The sequence below is a fragment of the Colius striatus genome, chromosome 1 (genome assembly GCF_028858725.1).
Source record: "Colius striatus isolate bColStr4 chromosome 1, bColStr4.1.hap1, whole genome shotgun sequence".
Classification (NCBI taxonomy): Eukaryota; Metazoa; Chordata; class Aves; order Coliiformes; family Coliidae; genus Colius; species Colius striatus.
This window is the reverse complement of record NC_084759.1, coordinates 35,420,359-35,435,290: the sequence shown is the minus strand read 5'-3', so window position 1 is coordinate 35,435,290 and position 14,932 is coordinate 35,420,359. Positions and strand designations below refer to the sequence as shown.

The 14,932-nt window shown below is 35.8% G+C and overlaps 1 protein-coding gene across 1 annotated transcript in view; it reads left to right on the top strand.

The window, feature by feature from the left end:
* The window catches only part of DIAPH3 (diaphanous related formin 3), a 229,055-nt gene that overhangs the window by 15,746 nt on the left and 198,377 nt on the right, over positions 1-14,932 (top strand). The window contains exons 3-4 of the mRNA XM_062020493.1: positions 7,586-7,759; positions 11,719-11,823. Coding sequence (XP_061876477.1) covers positions 7,586-7,759; positions 11,719-11,823 — 279 coding nt within the window. The remainder of the gene's footprint in view (positions 1-7,585; positions 7,760-11,718; positions 11,824-14,932) is intronic.

The window sequence follows — 14,932 nt, the reverse complement described above, 5'->3', positions numbered from 1 at the left end:
TCTGTAACTTCGTATCCAACATAACTAATTTTTCCATCTACTACCTGCTAATTTGATATAGCTGCTATTTTTTTCTAAATGCTGGTGTCCAATGACTGCAGTAAATACAGTCTAAATAGTGTTTGTGGAAAAATACCTCTTCTGTTCATAGTGTTTGTGTACTTATCACTTGCTGAGCAACCTAAATTTTGTTGAGATAGTTGATTAGATCCACCATTTTAAGTATGGTTAGCATTTTTTTTTGGCAAAAAAAATTTTTTTTTGTCCTCCTGTTATGTGGACAATGTGCATAGTGACTTTTAACTTTAGTGACTTAGAAGATGTTGCATGTAAGCTTTAGCTCCAAATATGGTCAATCAAAAACACAAATAAAAAAATTAGTTTCACTTTATGAATCTAATCTGTCTACAATAAACAACTGTTGTTAGACAAGTTACAATGATACCAACTTTCATAGTCCAAATTAGCTCAGTAAAAATACCATAAAACACTGTTGGAAGTTGTTCTACAAAAACCTCCTAGTATTTATTTTTTTTTTTCCTGACATTATGTTCCATTGCCTGTTTGGGTCTGAAGGCTTCAGTCTGCCTATGGATAAGCAGAGTAAGACCTAGATGATGTAATGCTCTCCCCTTGATGTAGGTAATCTGTACTGCTAAACAATTTAGCTTTCTCCCTGCCTAGTTCTTCTCAGTTTGTAAGAAAGACCAGCCATGCTAGTTGATTCAGCTTAATTTCTTGCTTGCCAGAATATTCACAAAGCAGAGGTGTTAGCAGCATTCTTCAGAAAATAACTGTTTTCTTCTGTTTGAGTTATTCTAGTTATTGTCTGCAAATGGTTAATCACCTTCAACCTAGATTGTTCAGTTAACTGGAAACTGAGTGTAAGCACCATAATTTTCAGAGTTACAATAATAATTTGAAATAAAATATGATTGGGAATCTATTGTGGTATTTGTTTTTTTTACATTTGGTTCAAATTCAAAACATAAAGCAACTAAAACTCTGCTTTTAAATAGACCATCTGTGTTTATAAGAACAATTCTGAATTTTTTGGCTGTTAAGATATCCTATGTATATCAGTTTGGAGTCAAACATGACCTCCATGGGCTGCACCATGGGCTGCAAGGAAGTCTCTGCTCTGGCGCCTGCCGCACCTCCTGCCCTCTTACTCACCTTGGTGTCTGTGGAGATGTTCTCACATTCTCACTCCCCTCTTCTCCTGCAGTTTAGTAACTTCGTCATCTTCTCAAATATGTTAATCACAGAGGTATTACTATTTTTGCTAATATACTTGGTCTTGGCCAGTGACGGGTCCATTTTAAGAGACATCTGTCACTGGCCCTATCAGATACAGGGGAAGCTTCTGGCAGCTTTTCACAGAAGCCACTCTTGTGGCACCCCATTGTACCAAAACCTGGCCACGCAAACCCAGTACATCAGGTTCATGATGTGTGCATAAAATCACTGTCTTATTTCACAGACCATCAGTGGAATAATAGAGACCGTGTGAAATAATAACCAAATAAAACTTCACGATTCATCCTGTGATAGCTGCTTCATTTTGGTTCTTAAAGCTGCTATTCTTGTGATCGGTGATTCAAAGTCTGATACCCAATTTGCAGTCAGTTTAAATTCAGCTCTGAGGGGGTGAATGCTTCTTATTCAGACTTGTCATTTTATCTCTTTCCTTAGAACTATGTATTGTCATTTTCTATGTGAGAACATCTAGAATACTGTTAATAGTTTGAAAGAGAGAAAGTGATTAACATGTAACAATTGATAGCAGATTTGTGGGCTTTGAGCCCTTTTGGAGTCAATGATTGAAAGGGTTTTTTCCAACTTAAATGACTCCATGAATGATTCTGGTATTTTGACTAGCAAAAATTGTTCCTATGCCTTACTGGCAAGGTGGGTATGAATGTGTGAGCCCTGATGGGAAAAACACATCTGTTCTGTGAGGGAAGGAAAATGTAAAGGGGGGAAGTGAATCCTATCGCCCAAGAGACTGCTGTAGCACCTTGCCCCACAAGTCCAATGAGTAGCTGGGCTAAATGTGTATTGCCAGCAGGCACCTGCACAAACACTTGCATGCAAGATAGCATGGATGTGTGGCAAGCCACACAGATGAACATAAACACCTCAATGCATGTCATCTTGTTACACTTTTTGGCTGATGTGAATGAAGATCTGTTAATGGAAAACACAATGTGGAGCCTTCCAGTAGGTGGGCCTACCAGCTGATTGCTGGTCCCTAGATTGCAGACTTCCCCTGGCTGGCACCTGTGTCACGTGAGACCCTGAGACAGCATGCTTATTTCAGTTACTGATAAGTCTTGCACTCATATAAGCAAATCTATATGCTCAAGCAAGCCTCTGTGAGGCATATAAACCAATGCACGAAGCCTGGGGAATGAGCAGGAAGAACGGAAGATACAGGTGCAGATACAGGGCCATGATCTCATTGCAGTTACTGAGACATGGTGGGACAGTGCATGTGACAAGTGGTGTCATGGATGGCTATGTGCTATTTAGAAAAGACAGACTGGCAAGGTGAGGTGGTGAAGTTGCTCTTTATGTGCAAGTGGAAAGTATTGAGCTCAACCTAGGTGAGGATGAGGAATAGGTTGAAAATTTATGGGTGAGAATTAAGGGGCAGGCTAGTGGGAGTGGCACTGTGGTGTGCTGTCTTCAGTTGCTGGTCTGGGGACCCTCTGACATATGGTCAGCCTGTTGCTGACAGATGGGCTTGCATATGTATAAGTGCACATAAAGTAGAACATAGCACCTAGGAAAACAGAATTTAACAAGATAGGACAGACTGTGCTGGTTAGGTGCAGGGTATGGACAGTCATATGTCTCGACTACCAAAGTGTTTACACACAATTGACATTATTTATCTGTTTGTCCTATCTTTTCCCCATGCTTATTCCACTCCAAGTCAGCGAGATCCATAATTTTCTCTGCCTTTGGTTCTTCCCTTAAACATTGCAAAATAAGTCTTATACAATTCCAAAATGTTTTCCCTCTTCATCCTATAATGTTTCTTAGAGCCCTAAGCCATCGCTCAGTCTGAAAGGTACCCTGGAGAGCTGGTCATTTTGACTCATAGGGTGACTGTCAGATCTGAACCCTAGGCAGAGACTTTGCTGGGATAGCCTTGGGAGGAGCCTGGACAAAATGTCCCTTTTTCCAAATCTTCCAAATGATTTGAGTTCATCTCACCTATCATTGTGCCACTGCATTCATCTTAGCTTGTGGACATAAACTTTTGATGGGCTAATGATTCCTGTGATGACTTTGGAAAGATAAACATAGAAGTATTATTTGGGTTCTATAACTCAGCATTGTCTTTCTGTGCTTTTCTGTTTACATGCAGATGGACATCTAGCACATAATCTTAAGGGACAGTCCTTTCCTTCAGTCTTGATCCCACAGCATTCATTTTCTTTCTTTTTGTCCTTCATAAGAATAATGGATATTAAAGAAAACTTTTGATAAGTACCCCCTTTGTCAGTTTCTTTCTTTCAAGTAATTTCTTTAAAGTTGCTGAATTTTAAAATATTAATTGGAAATTAAATCCCCACAGGATTTGAATACTACTCTGACAATACTACCTTTGAAATAAATGATCCTATCTTTTTGTACTACTCATAATAAAAAAAGCACAGCTTAGATCTTTTTGCCACTGTGTGCATGATTCTTCAAAGTCATGGGAGAAGTTCATCATTTGCTCACATATCTTTTTCTACCAAGTGACTGTTGGACTTTGTGCAGATTCTGTTAGCACTGTTATTGTGTACATACAGTAACTTGCTTTGCACCTCATACACTGCTAGACCTTGTCAGTAGTGTTTGGCTGCTGTACTGCTGTAGTTTCATAGATCTTCATGATGGAGCAGAGCAGTGGAAGAAACATTGCCATAAGACGGTTTTAAACTATTACAGCACAAAGGGGGGATAATAATACAGAGTTTCCACCAAGGCTCCCTTCAGGCCAGTAAATGTACAATGCTGCTGAAAAACAGTCTCATGGTGACTCATGTTCATGTGTTGACCGTGGATTACTTTTCACCATGTTTCAGTTGCCATACTGTTCTTGTCAAGAATGCGGACTGGCAGAATAAAGTACATGGCTGTTGTGTGTGATGTTCCAGCCTCTGGTGGTAAAGAAGCATGAAGATATAAAAGCTAAAATATATGCTAACAATTCATTGCTTGAAGTTCTCAGATTCCTTGTATGTTTTGTTCTGGGAGATCCAGTCTTATTATATCTTTAATAGAGTCTCTGTTCTCCTAGTTATTTTTTGTTTATTTTTCCCCTTTTCTTCTATGTTAAAAAAAAACAAAACCCCAAACCACTGCCATTTGATTAAAAAGGACTTAAGACTGACTGTCTTGGTTAGTTTCTGCTTGCAAAATAGATGTGTACTTGTGTTACTTCTAGAATTATGCTTACCTTTGGATAGGAAACTCTTCCTACTGTCAGCATTTTTTCCTTTACAGAGTTAACTTCTTTTTTAGTTTCTTCTACTTCTCCTTTCAATATCACATAATTTTGAAACTTAAGACCACTATAGAGCCTATATTGTGTTTACATGGGCAGTTCATTTTTTTTTACAATTTATAAGAGAATAGTTTTTAATGAATATTTCTGTGGTATTTTTATACTCTATATTTAATTATTTTACTATTGTTTCTTTTAAATTATGTATCTGAAATACAGTTTTCCTCATCTTTAGTAACACTGTGCTATGATAGTAGGAATACATTGTTGTTTGAATTAATGAACTGGTTAGAGATTCCCTGTTTTGTTTCAGTATAGTGTATTTAAAAAATTCTTCCTCATTTCACTTCCTGAAATATTTAATTGCACTTTTATTTTCTTCTTACTTCTTATTGCCTTTTAACTCTGATTAATCTAATCTTGAATTCTATCAGTAATCAAAAGAGCTACTAGTTTGGAGAATTTCAAGAGACTTTACTGTGGAAATACTTTGCCTGGAGACCACATGATATACTGTTTAATCTTTGCTAATTCTAATGTTGGCCTTACAAAGACCTTGAAAGAAAAGTTCGTCCCTTTCAGAAAGTTATTGTCCTAAAGCATTGTTCTTCTGTATGTATTTATTGGTAAAATGAATACAAAAAGCAAGGCAGACTTGCTTAGAAAAGACAGGTCAAACCTATTTTAAACTCTAATGATGCTTTGTACCAAAGCTAGCTTTAGATATTCCCCATTGGTTAGCCTTATTTAAAATGTTTCTGATATAACATGGTAGATTATTGAACTATATTTTTGCTGTTTCCTCCTCTGTGCACTTGGATTGCCAGCAGCATCAGTGGTGGATTTCATTACAATGAAGCAATGAAATTTCTTTTCTTTCTGTGTAGTGCTTTCTGTGGACTATGAAATTATTCATCTGTATGGAATATTGAGAGGTATTAACTTTTTTGAAGCACAATCGATGTATAATTGGGGAACATGGACTGTAAGGAAGGGCCTGAGATTTTTCAGAAGAGATGGGATGAGTAGTGTAGGGCATACCTCTCTTAAACCTAATTTAGTCAATTTTGTGCTGATTGAACCATGAGCTAAGATCTGCTATTTCAGTCAAAGTGTCTTTGCTCTACCCCTGCATTAAGTCTGTGTATGAAGAATCTTCAAATACATTGGTTTGTTTCTTAGGCATGCACTTGATAGTGAACAGTGGGGCATGAAGAAGCTGGCTAACTCGTTCTTTGGAGCAGGTGTGCTGCCTTTCATTAGTTCTCTGTGAAAGCCATTGTTTGAGAAGAAAAAAATCTCGTTCATTTAATAAGATTTTAATTAATAAGATTATATTAATAAATAAAATAAATAATAAGAATATAATATTAAAAATTAAGAAATAATGGAATTAATATGATTTTAGTAAAGATTCCAGTCTACTTATTGCAGTTTCATCTTCCCCCCATTTACTGTAAATGTCTGATTTTAAAGAAAGGAAGGGAAATTGCTGTCTGGTCAAGATGTAAGATGTTTTTTGACAAAGATGACTCAACTTCCAATGATGTTACCCTCTCTTTTGCTTTTACTGCCTTTGCTTTCTTCTTGGGTCATGCCTATGGATTTATTCCTGTAGAGTGTGCTTTACTCATTGCCTGCTGGTTTGATGTGACACGGAAGGGCCCCTTTACCCATGCTGAGCTCTTCTGTGTTTACGCTATATTAATTTTCTGCTTTTGCATATTGTATAACCATCTGTATGAGAGTGTCTTATAGTCTAATGTTCCAAAAGCTGTTCCTTTCCAATTTTGAACAGGAAGAACTTGTGTAGTTTTGATTTTTCTCAAAACTTCTCTTCATGGATGTCTAATAGCAATTTTTTTCACTGACTGGAGTGCAACACTTCTACCTATTTTTGCTACTAATTTTCTTTGCATTCTTGGATCTTAATTCCACAGATACTGTAGTAACTTTAGTTGTAATTTAATTTGGTAACTTTGTACTTATTAAATGATATCTCAAGATACTTTATCTTCAAGATATATTGAAGCCTCAGAACATTTTTTGGGTAGTATTTCAAAGATGTAAGTTCACTGATAGGGTTGAAATAATGTTCAAAGTCTCTTATGGATCAAATGCTACTGTAACTTTCTTCTGTGATGACAAGTGTAATATTTTTGTTCAAATCTGTTCAAAAGGTTGCTACAAATATGATAAGATTTAATACATTGATTGTGTCGGCTGTTTTATGTTCTGTTGGTCTTGCTCATATACATTAAAATCATAGACTAGATCATAAAATCATTAAAACACATAAGCTCTAACAATTGAAATGTTGAAAATTTCACTTAGTAAGTCTTTACTGAAAATATTTAACCCACAAGCCAAACCACTTTTCCAAATAAATTTCTTTTGGCTATTGGAAGGACAAAGTATTGGAAGGACAAAGTCACAGCAACTGTCTTGTGTTTGTGATAAGTCCTAAAGATTATTCATTAAATGATCAGTATATCCTACTTATCTTTAATAAAGGAGCTGATGGTTTTGATTCTTCTCCTAAATTAATTTTTGACTTGGAGCACAGAAGGCACCAAATTTTTATAGCATAATGCAAATAGTAAATAGAACACTGTCCTAGTTGTGCTAACTTGTCTTTTAATAAAGAGGAGTTTCTTTACATATATGTATATTCTATTACAATGTCAGGATTACAGCTGTATCAGAGTAACAAAAAAAACCTTTTTAAAACTATACTTTTGGTAAATAAGCCTGCTTTTCCATATTCTATGTGTAATGGTTGGGAACAACTCTTCATAAATTGGTTTTATAGGTAGCTTTTCCTCCAAATGTTCCGTAAAATTCTCATGTTCTGCATGATTTCTCCATAATGCAATGGGATTCTGGTCTGTTAACTCAAGTACTAAGGTAACTGACCGTTATGTACATCTTTAGGAAAATCCTTTGAAATAAGATGGTTAAATAACAGGCAAGTTACCACAAAAAATAAGGATATTTAGCTTCCGAGAGTACTCATCTCAATTAGGGTTACATAGAATGGACACAGTGGGTGATTAATTATATTTTCTCCATTTTCAGTTGGATAGATTTGCAAGTATAAGAATTCCAGGAAGTAAAAAGGAAAGACCTCCCCTGCCGCAAATGAAGCAGTCACATTCTACAGACTGGTCATCCACACCTATGGATACTGAGGATTTTGCTCCAAAACCCCTGTCAGAAGGAGAAATCATAGCGCTGTTTGAAAAAATGATGGTAAGAGTCTTACAATTATTTCTTTGCTGAAAGAATGATGACATGGCTAACTGACAGGTGGAGCCTTCTTTTGTGCACGTGTTCTGATCTTTACCTGAAGTATTAATTTGTTTTTGCTGTGAGTTGTAATTACATGATGTTTAAGATGTTACTCAAGGGAATGAAGTCTTTGAATTATTTTTATAAGGTTTTGCTCCAGTTGTATTTAAAATGGAAACTAAAAGTTTCTTATTATTGGAAGTGAGATAATGCAACAGATTTTGAAGAAAAACAAGAGATGGGGAATACTGCTGGCTTTGAAGATGGTTTGAAACTTTTACAAAGTGATTTTATGCCTTTGAATGTCACAGTAGGGTTTTGTTCTGAACTTATGTTCTATGTCACTGTCACGCAAAAAAAAAGGTTCTTTGTCTCCAAAGAAGCATTTATCTGCACATGCAGTCTCAAATTTGCATCCTTCCTTAGCTCAATAGGTTGAGATTTTTTGTTATGATAATGATGATGATGATGACCTTTTGGGCAATTGAAAACTAGACATGGAGAGTGACTGCGATCTGTGAAGAGCACAAGAGGACATGAATAAGGAGTGTGGTGCCTAGATTAATATTTCTTCAACTCCCTCACAGCAAGTGAGAAGTAACTCTTGAAACACAAAAGGACTACCAGGGGCTGGGATGTGGAGGAAACGAAATGTGTTATGAGAGAAATACCTTTATGGAATTTGTAATTCCTAGTACACAGTAATGTTAGTTTAATATCAGTTAGTTAGTTTTGGAGATGTAATAGTAGAACTGTTACTGAGACAGGATTCACGATTTTCATGGTTTAACTGACGAAGTGGGGACCTACTTTATTGTATTATCAACTTCTGTATTTGTACTTCATGTTCTTGCATTGTGCAATTTTCTTGATATACCTCGGTGTCTAGGATCTTTTACTTCTGTAAGAAATTTCACTGTGAATGGTAATTGCTCAAATGTTAGGAAATTTGGAGAACTTGAAGGTATGCCTCCCCGTACATCTCCCCTGCTACATGAATGTAGCTGCATGTAAGTGTACAAAAGCGTAAATGTGCAATCTCACAGACATTCTAGTATAAGATAATGTATGAAGTTGAAACTTAGACATTAAAAAATGGAAACTTTCAATTTTTCCTCAGAAACCTACTGTTGTGGTGTGTCTAGGTAAGCAGAAGTGCTTACGTTAATGGATCCTGAAGTAATTAATTCCAATTTTGTAACTATTTTGCAAAAATATGTTAAATTAATTATGACATGCTGGATAGTTTGAGTGCTTTCCCAGTTTTGTTGAATAACAAAGCACTTAAGCTGTCTTTGATAAACTACTTTATCAGTGTCATTTTAGCTATAACATGTAATACTGAAAGAATTCTTCAGATTATCCACACTTGAATGGATTGGAATAAAGCTAGTTTAGTCACAGTAGACTACATAGCTAATTATATATTGTAGTTTCTATGTTGCTGTTCTGATGAAATAAAGTGATTTTGGGGCTGGGGTGGTGAGCACTTTGAATGGTTTAGCCAGACTTTTAAAGCTCATTTTTCACAAACTAAAAATAATCAATTCATTAATATTGAAGGGAACAGTTTCTAATTTGAAGTTTCACTGAATGCTTTGAGTTGTACTTTGGGTTTTCCTGGATATGTACTGCTTCCTTCTCCCATTCTTTTATGCAATGGTATCCTGTGTGGTTTTGAAGGCAAAAATTATGGAAGATCTCATAAAACCAGACAGGTTTTTTTATTATTTAAATACTAAACCCACCACTTTTTGTGGTTTATTTTTGCATCTTTTCTCATTTTAAGAAAGCTGCAGGGACTTTGGTAAGCTTTAATAAAGACAAGTAACTTGAAATATATTTTACTTTTTTCCAAATGGTGCATACACATACAAAAAAAAATTCACTAATTTGTGAGTCTTGGAAGAAAATGATGTCTGCATATAACATGTGATCCTTACAGCCTTTTTAATGTATTTATAATACTTTTAATTTATTTATAATATAAGCCTTTTTTTTTTTTAATTTCAATATGGATATTTGAGTCTGTGTAGCATTTTTGGACCTCACCAGATTTCCCATCATTAAGTAAATCATAGTAGTTTCTTGTTTTGCTTTCATACAAGAAAAGCTAGAAAATTCGGCATGCTCTTTCAAGATACTGCTCTTGACTTTTGATTTACTATGAGGCAACCTGCAAAGTATTCAGGAATATCTTTGTCTTTCTGCATTGCTAGAATTTTGATCGGTCCATAAGCAAGTAGTTTCTCTATGAATTTCAGATCAAAGGAATGTAGTATTTTGAAGAACAGAGCTATGATAGAAGATTGCAGTATATGTGGCTTCCTTTCTTCCAGTTTGTTCAGACAAAGTTGTTTTGCATTTACTTTCAAATGTAGGAAGTGACAACAGTATGCAAGCTTGCTGCTAAGGAGGCAAAAGACTGTATTATTGTTGCTTGAATGAAAGAACTTTTACTAAAGGCACTCTGTATTTAATACTAAAAATATCAAATGAAAAGTATATATAGAGTATCAAATATACAAATTGGAGATACCACAAATACACTATAAATAGTATGAAATACATAATAAATATATTAATGTAATAATAATTTAATAAACAATAACTAATAATTCAAGTGCATACTAGACTGAAATGAGAATTTTTTTTCTAGTCCTTAGGGAAAGAAAACGGTAATATTTATGGGGGAGAGGAAATCCAGAATCTACACAAAATTGCCCTAATTATACTTTGAAGAAGTTCAGCTTAAGGTGTTGAGCATTTTCTACAGTGTCTTCTCACAGCTGGGATTTATGGAAACCTCTAAATGTTTCTAGGAACTGTGCTTGATTCAATTAAATGTTAAAACTAATGAAGATAAGGAAACTTAACTTTTAGTCTAGTGTAAAATTCTAGTCTTTAAATTTTGGGTTTTCTTTGCCTTAAAATTCTAAGGTTTTGAGTTTGTTTGATGTTTGTTATTTCTGAGCAGGTGAAATAGCTTTCATATCAAGATGGTTACCCACTGATCTTGTTTGTAGCATTGCTCTGGCCAAGGCTGGTGCGGATTCACATCATGAGTCTCAGCTGAAAATAACTGCATTAATTCTTGCTAACACTTGAGTGACTGTAGTAATGCTGTATAGACCTTGTATGTGTACCTAAATTGTTTCCTAGAACAATGTGGTTGATTTTTTTTTTACCTCCAGTGTGGTAGGAAATGTCACTTCTCACAGATGTGGAACTGATTGCAATGATCAGAACATTTCTAGGTGGGAGCAGTAGTCCCTGTGCCTGAAATGTCAATGAATAGGTGCTGAATGGCTTTGAACGTAGCTCTGCATCTGTTCTTTTTGACCTCTGGGTTTATGTTGGAATGAATGAATTGTGATGGGCTTTTGATAGCCGTTGAAGATGTTGATTTAATGATCAAATAATCAAGAATTTGAGACTTACCTGTTGCAAAGGGGGGTATTATTTTTGTGAACTACTCTCAGTGCAAAGCAGATTCTGCTGCCCAGGATTAACTATTTGGGAATAGAGGAGTAGAATTATGTAGCAAGTTGTTATATCATTAAGAAGATTTTTCTAAGAAACTGATTTGAGTACATTTTTATAAATGTTTTAGGAAGTGTTAAATAATGTTTTTCTGTAGTTTAGTGTGTGTGTGAAACTGAATTTCTAAGATGTGATTATGTTAGTAATTTTTGTGATTCATTCTTTTATTGTGGCGTAGCTGACTGGTTTTTCTCTTTTCAATCTGACTTGCTAGGGAAGATGGAAAAGGATTTTTCTCATATTGAATAACATCTAATTTGTGAATAGTTGTTTGTATAACAGCTTTCAGTTGCTCAAGTTCATAGTCTCTTACAGTTAAATAGCTATATTGCTGGATGACATTTAAAACATTTTTTTCTCTTTTCCTCCCATTTTAGGAAGATATGAATTTAAATGAAGATAAGAAGATGCCATTGAGAGAAAAAGATTTTAATACTAAAAAAGAAATGGTGATGCAATATATTAGCACTGCTTCAAAGTCTGTAAGTAAATTTCTCTAAAGAACACCAGAAATTACTTGACGTCTGCACCATTTCCTATTGGAGAGAAAAAGCGATGCATACGTGGTACATTCTTTTGACTAACTTTTGTTTCTCGGACACAGACATTTTAAAATGCAATAATTATTTTACAAAATGCAATGAAGTTATCACTTGTACTTGAGTTGTGTCTTCTGTACATAGAACAACATTTCTTTTTGGTAAAGGTACATCTACCAAAGATGGAGATGCAAAGATTCTTTAGAAAACTCTTTTGACAAGTTTGATGTGAACCTTTCTTCTTTTCTATCACTGTTTAAAAGTAATTCCTTAGCTGATTATCCTTGTTCATTCTTCAGAACAGAATTCATGTTGGGAAGCTATGTAATAGCTGATAATGAAAGTGTTGCTTGTGAGCCCAATTAGTGTCCAGTTTTTGCTTTTAGGAGTAATTGCTAGTTGTAATAGAGAAGTGCAAAGAATTGTATAGTGGTCTGTTTTAAGTTGATGTAAAAAACCCTAAATAGTTTTTGCAAAGTGGGAAGTGACCTCAGTGCTAAACGCTGCAGCGCTAATACTGTCCTCAGACCTGTTGATTATTTTAAATTCACGTATTTGATTGGCTCTCACTGCTCTGTGCATGTAGAGTCATCAGTAAAAATGGCTCATGTGTTATTATAACTATATACTAAGAAAAGAAGACATTAAATATAGTAATTTAAATGAGGGAATTATCATACTACTTTAAATGAGGTACCTTATTAGTGTAATGCTCTAGCACCTTTAGGAAGGTAGATGCCTAATGCAGGACCAAACTGTCTGAAGATTGTCTTATTTAAGGTGAGCTTATCAAAGCTACTGGTCCTTCTATAGCATAAAAGTTCCTTAGTACTTGAAGATTAGCAAGTCTATCCTTTTTTTCTTTTTGAGAGGTATTGCGTGGGAAATCAGGAAACTTCAGGCTAGTAAGTCTCACAACTTTCTTGAAGTTTCTTAACCCAAACCAGCATGTCAAAGTTTATATGTTGTTGACAATCCCTAGCCTCTGCATGCATTCTAAGTCCTCCTTTTGTAATCTAAAAAGTAATGAGATGATAGGATATGGCTGACTCTGCAGAGTTCTTGCATCTGCATGTATTTCTGGAATCTTAGGATCCTGATGATGATGATGTTAAGGCTCTTTCTCAGGAGAAAGGTTTTCCTGTTTTTACTTCCTGTCACTCAATACTTGCAAAGAACTGTAGAGAGATTTCATTGATCATCCTTTCTGAGTGCCCTTTGCAATAAATATTTCTTTGGGTCTTTGGTTGGCATCACACTTGTTTTTTGGGAATGGAGCTTCTTGTGCTAGGGGCAAAGCAGCCATACCAATTACTCTGTTGCAGAGGGGGCATATCTGTTTCTTCCCCCACAGTAGCAATTTGTTCTCGATCTTCTGTCTTGCATGTTTTCATAAAGCTCACAGCAGCATTTTTTCCTTTCTGTTCCACTGATCATGATTTAGGCCCATCTAGGAACAAAACATCACAATCAGCCCTAAGTACCAGGGGCCTTTGGAATCCCCTAAGAACAGGGAGGGCTTAATTGCCACTTATGGTCTCAGGCAAAGAAGACAAGGCAACTCAACTTGGGGAAGAAAAGAGAAATTTAATTCACCTCCAACCAAAAACATAAACCCCAAAACCATAACAAACAGAAAACAGCACCTAGTGGTACAATGGTGAAGAGCACAACCAGCCCTTTAAGACTACCTTCCTGCCACTGCTCCCCTCTTCCCGGGCTCGGAGTCCTGATCCCAATGTCTTTACCTCATCCCTACCCATGAATGGCTCAGGGAGGCTGGGAATGGGGGTTTCAGTCAGTCTATTCTTGATGGCTCCTACTGCTTGTCTTGCCTCAGGGCAGGTGGGTTCCTCCATGGTCCTCTGTGCTCCAGGGAGAAGTACCTCACACACCTGGCAGCCCTGCACAGGCTGCTCCAACATGCCTTCATCCTGAGGGCTGCAGCTTCTCTTCGCCTCCTGTTGTCTCTGCTGCCTGCAGAAATGTTTAAAATGAATCAGTCACTTAATGACTCAAAGTTACTTAAAAGTAACCAGAGTTCTATTGACATGCTTTGTCCAATACTCATTCATTTCACTCCATCTTGCTTAGTGACTTCTTAAACAGCTGGGTGAAAGAATGCTTCTGTATATAGATCTGTGTATGTTTGTCAATAATTATGCTGTAAGAATAAACAGTCTTGGGATTTGAGATACTAGTAGTACTTACTCAAAATTTGAATAATAGCAAAAATTGGAATGATTGGAAGAATTCTGTACTTCAGTACAATTATATATATTGTATATTATGCAATTATATATATTGTATATGCTGAAGGATAAATAATTATTATACTAGTATTTTCATATTTTCTTTTCATGTATAGTGTTTAGAGCAAGCCTTCTTTCTGCCCTTATAAACATTATCTTGGAGATGTATATCGTATATTGTTTAAACCATCATGGCTTGGCAACACTGAATGAAATTTCTGTCTTCTGTAGTATCATGTCTGTCTTATCAAGAAACAGAGAAGGGAGCAAGAGTTCTATTTTAAAGGCTATTATGCGAGTGTGAAGTCTCATCTACCAAAAGCAATGTGGTTCTGTTTGTTGTTAGAGATCATGTCCCACATTTCCTGTGTTTTTGTAGCTGTTATGGGGTTAATACTCAAATGGAAAAAAAAGCAGCATTGCTATATGTTACTTCACTGTAAGAAGGTACTGTTCTGTGGCACTGAACACACACACAAACACACACACAGTGTTTTTTAAAGTGAGGGGGGTTTTTTTACAAGGTTTCATTTTCGTTGTGCAGCATAATCCCTTGTAATGTTTTAACTGAATTAATTAATGCTGACTTCATACTGCATCTGCTTACAGACCAGTTGTTTTTCAGTTGAGCAATTAAATTTCTAGAGCCACTGATGCCTCAAGATATTTCCTGTTCTTCAGTTAACTTGAGCATTTTGAACTTAAGCAGCTTTTCTCGTGCTGAAATACAGCTAATATAATCAGTTACACAATTGGTACCAAATGCAGCTCTCATTTGATTTAAGCAGTGGCAGATGTAT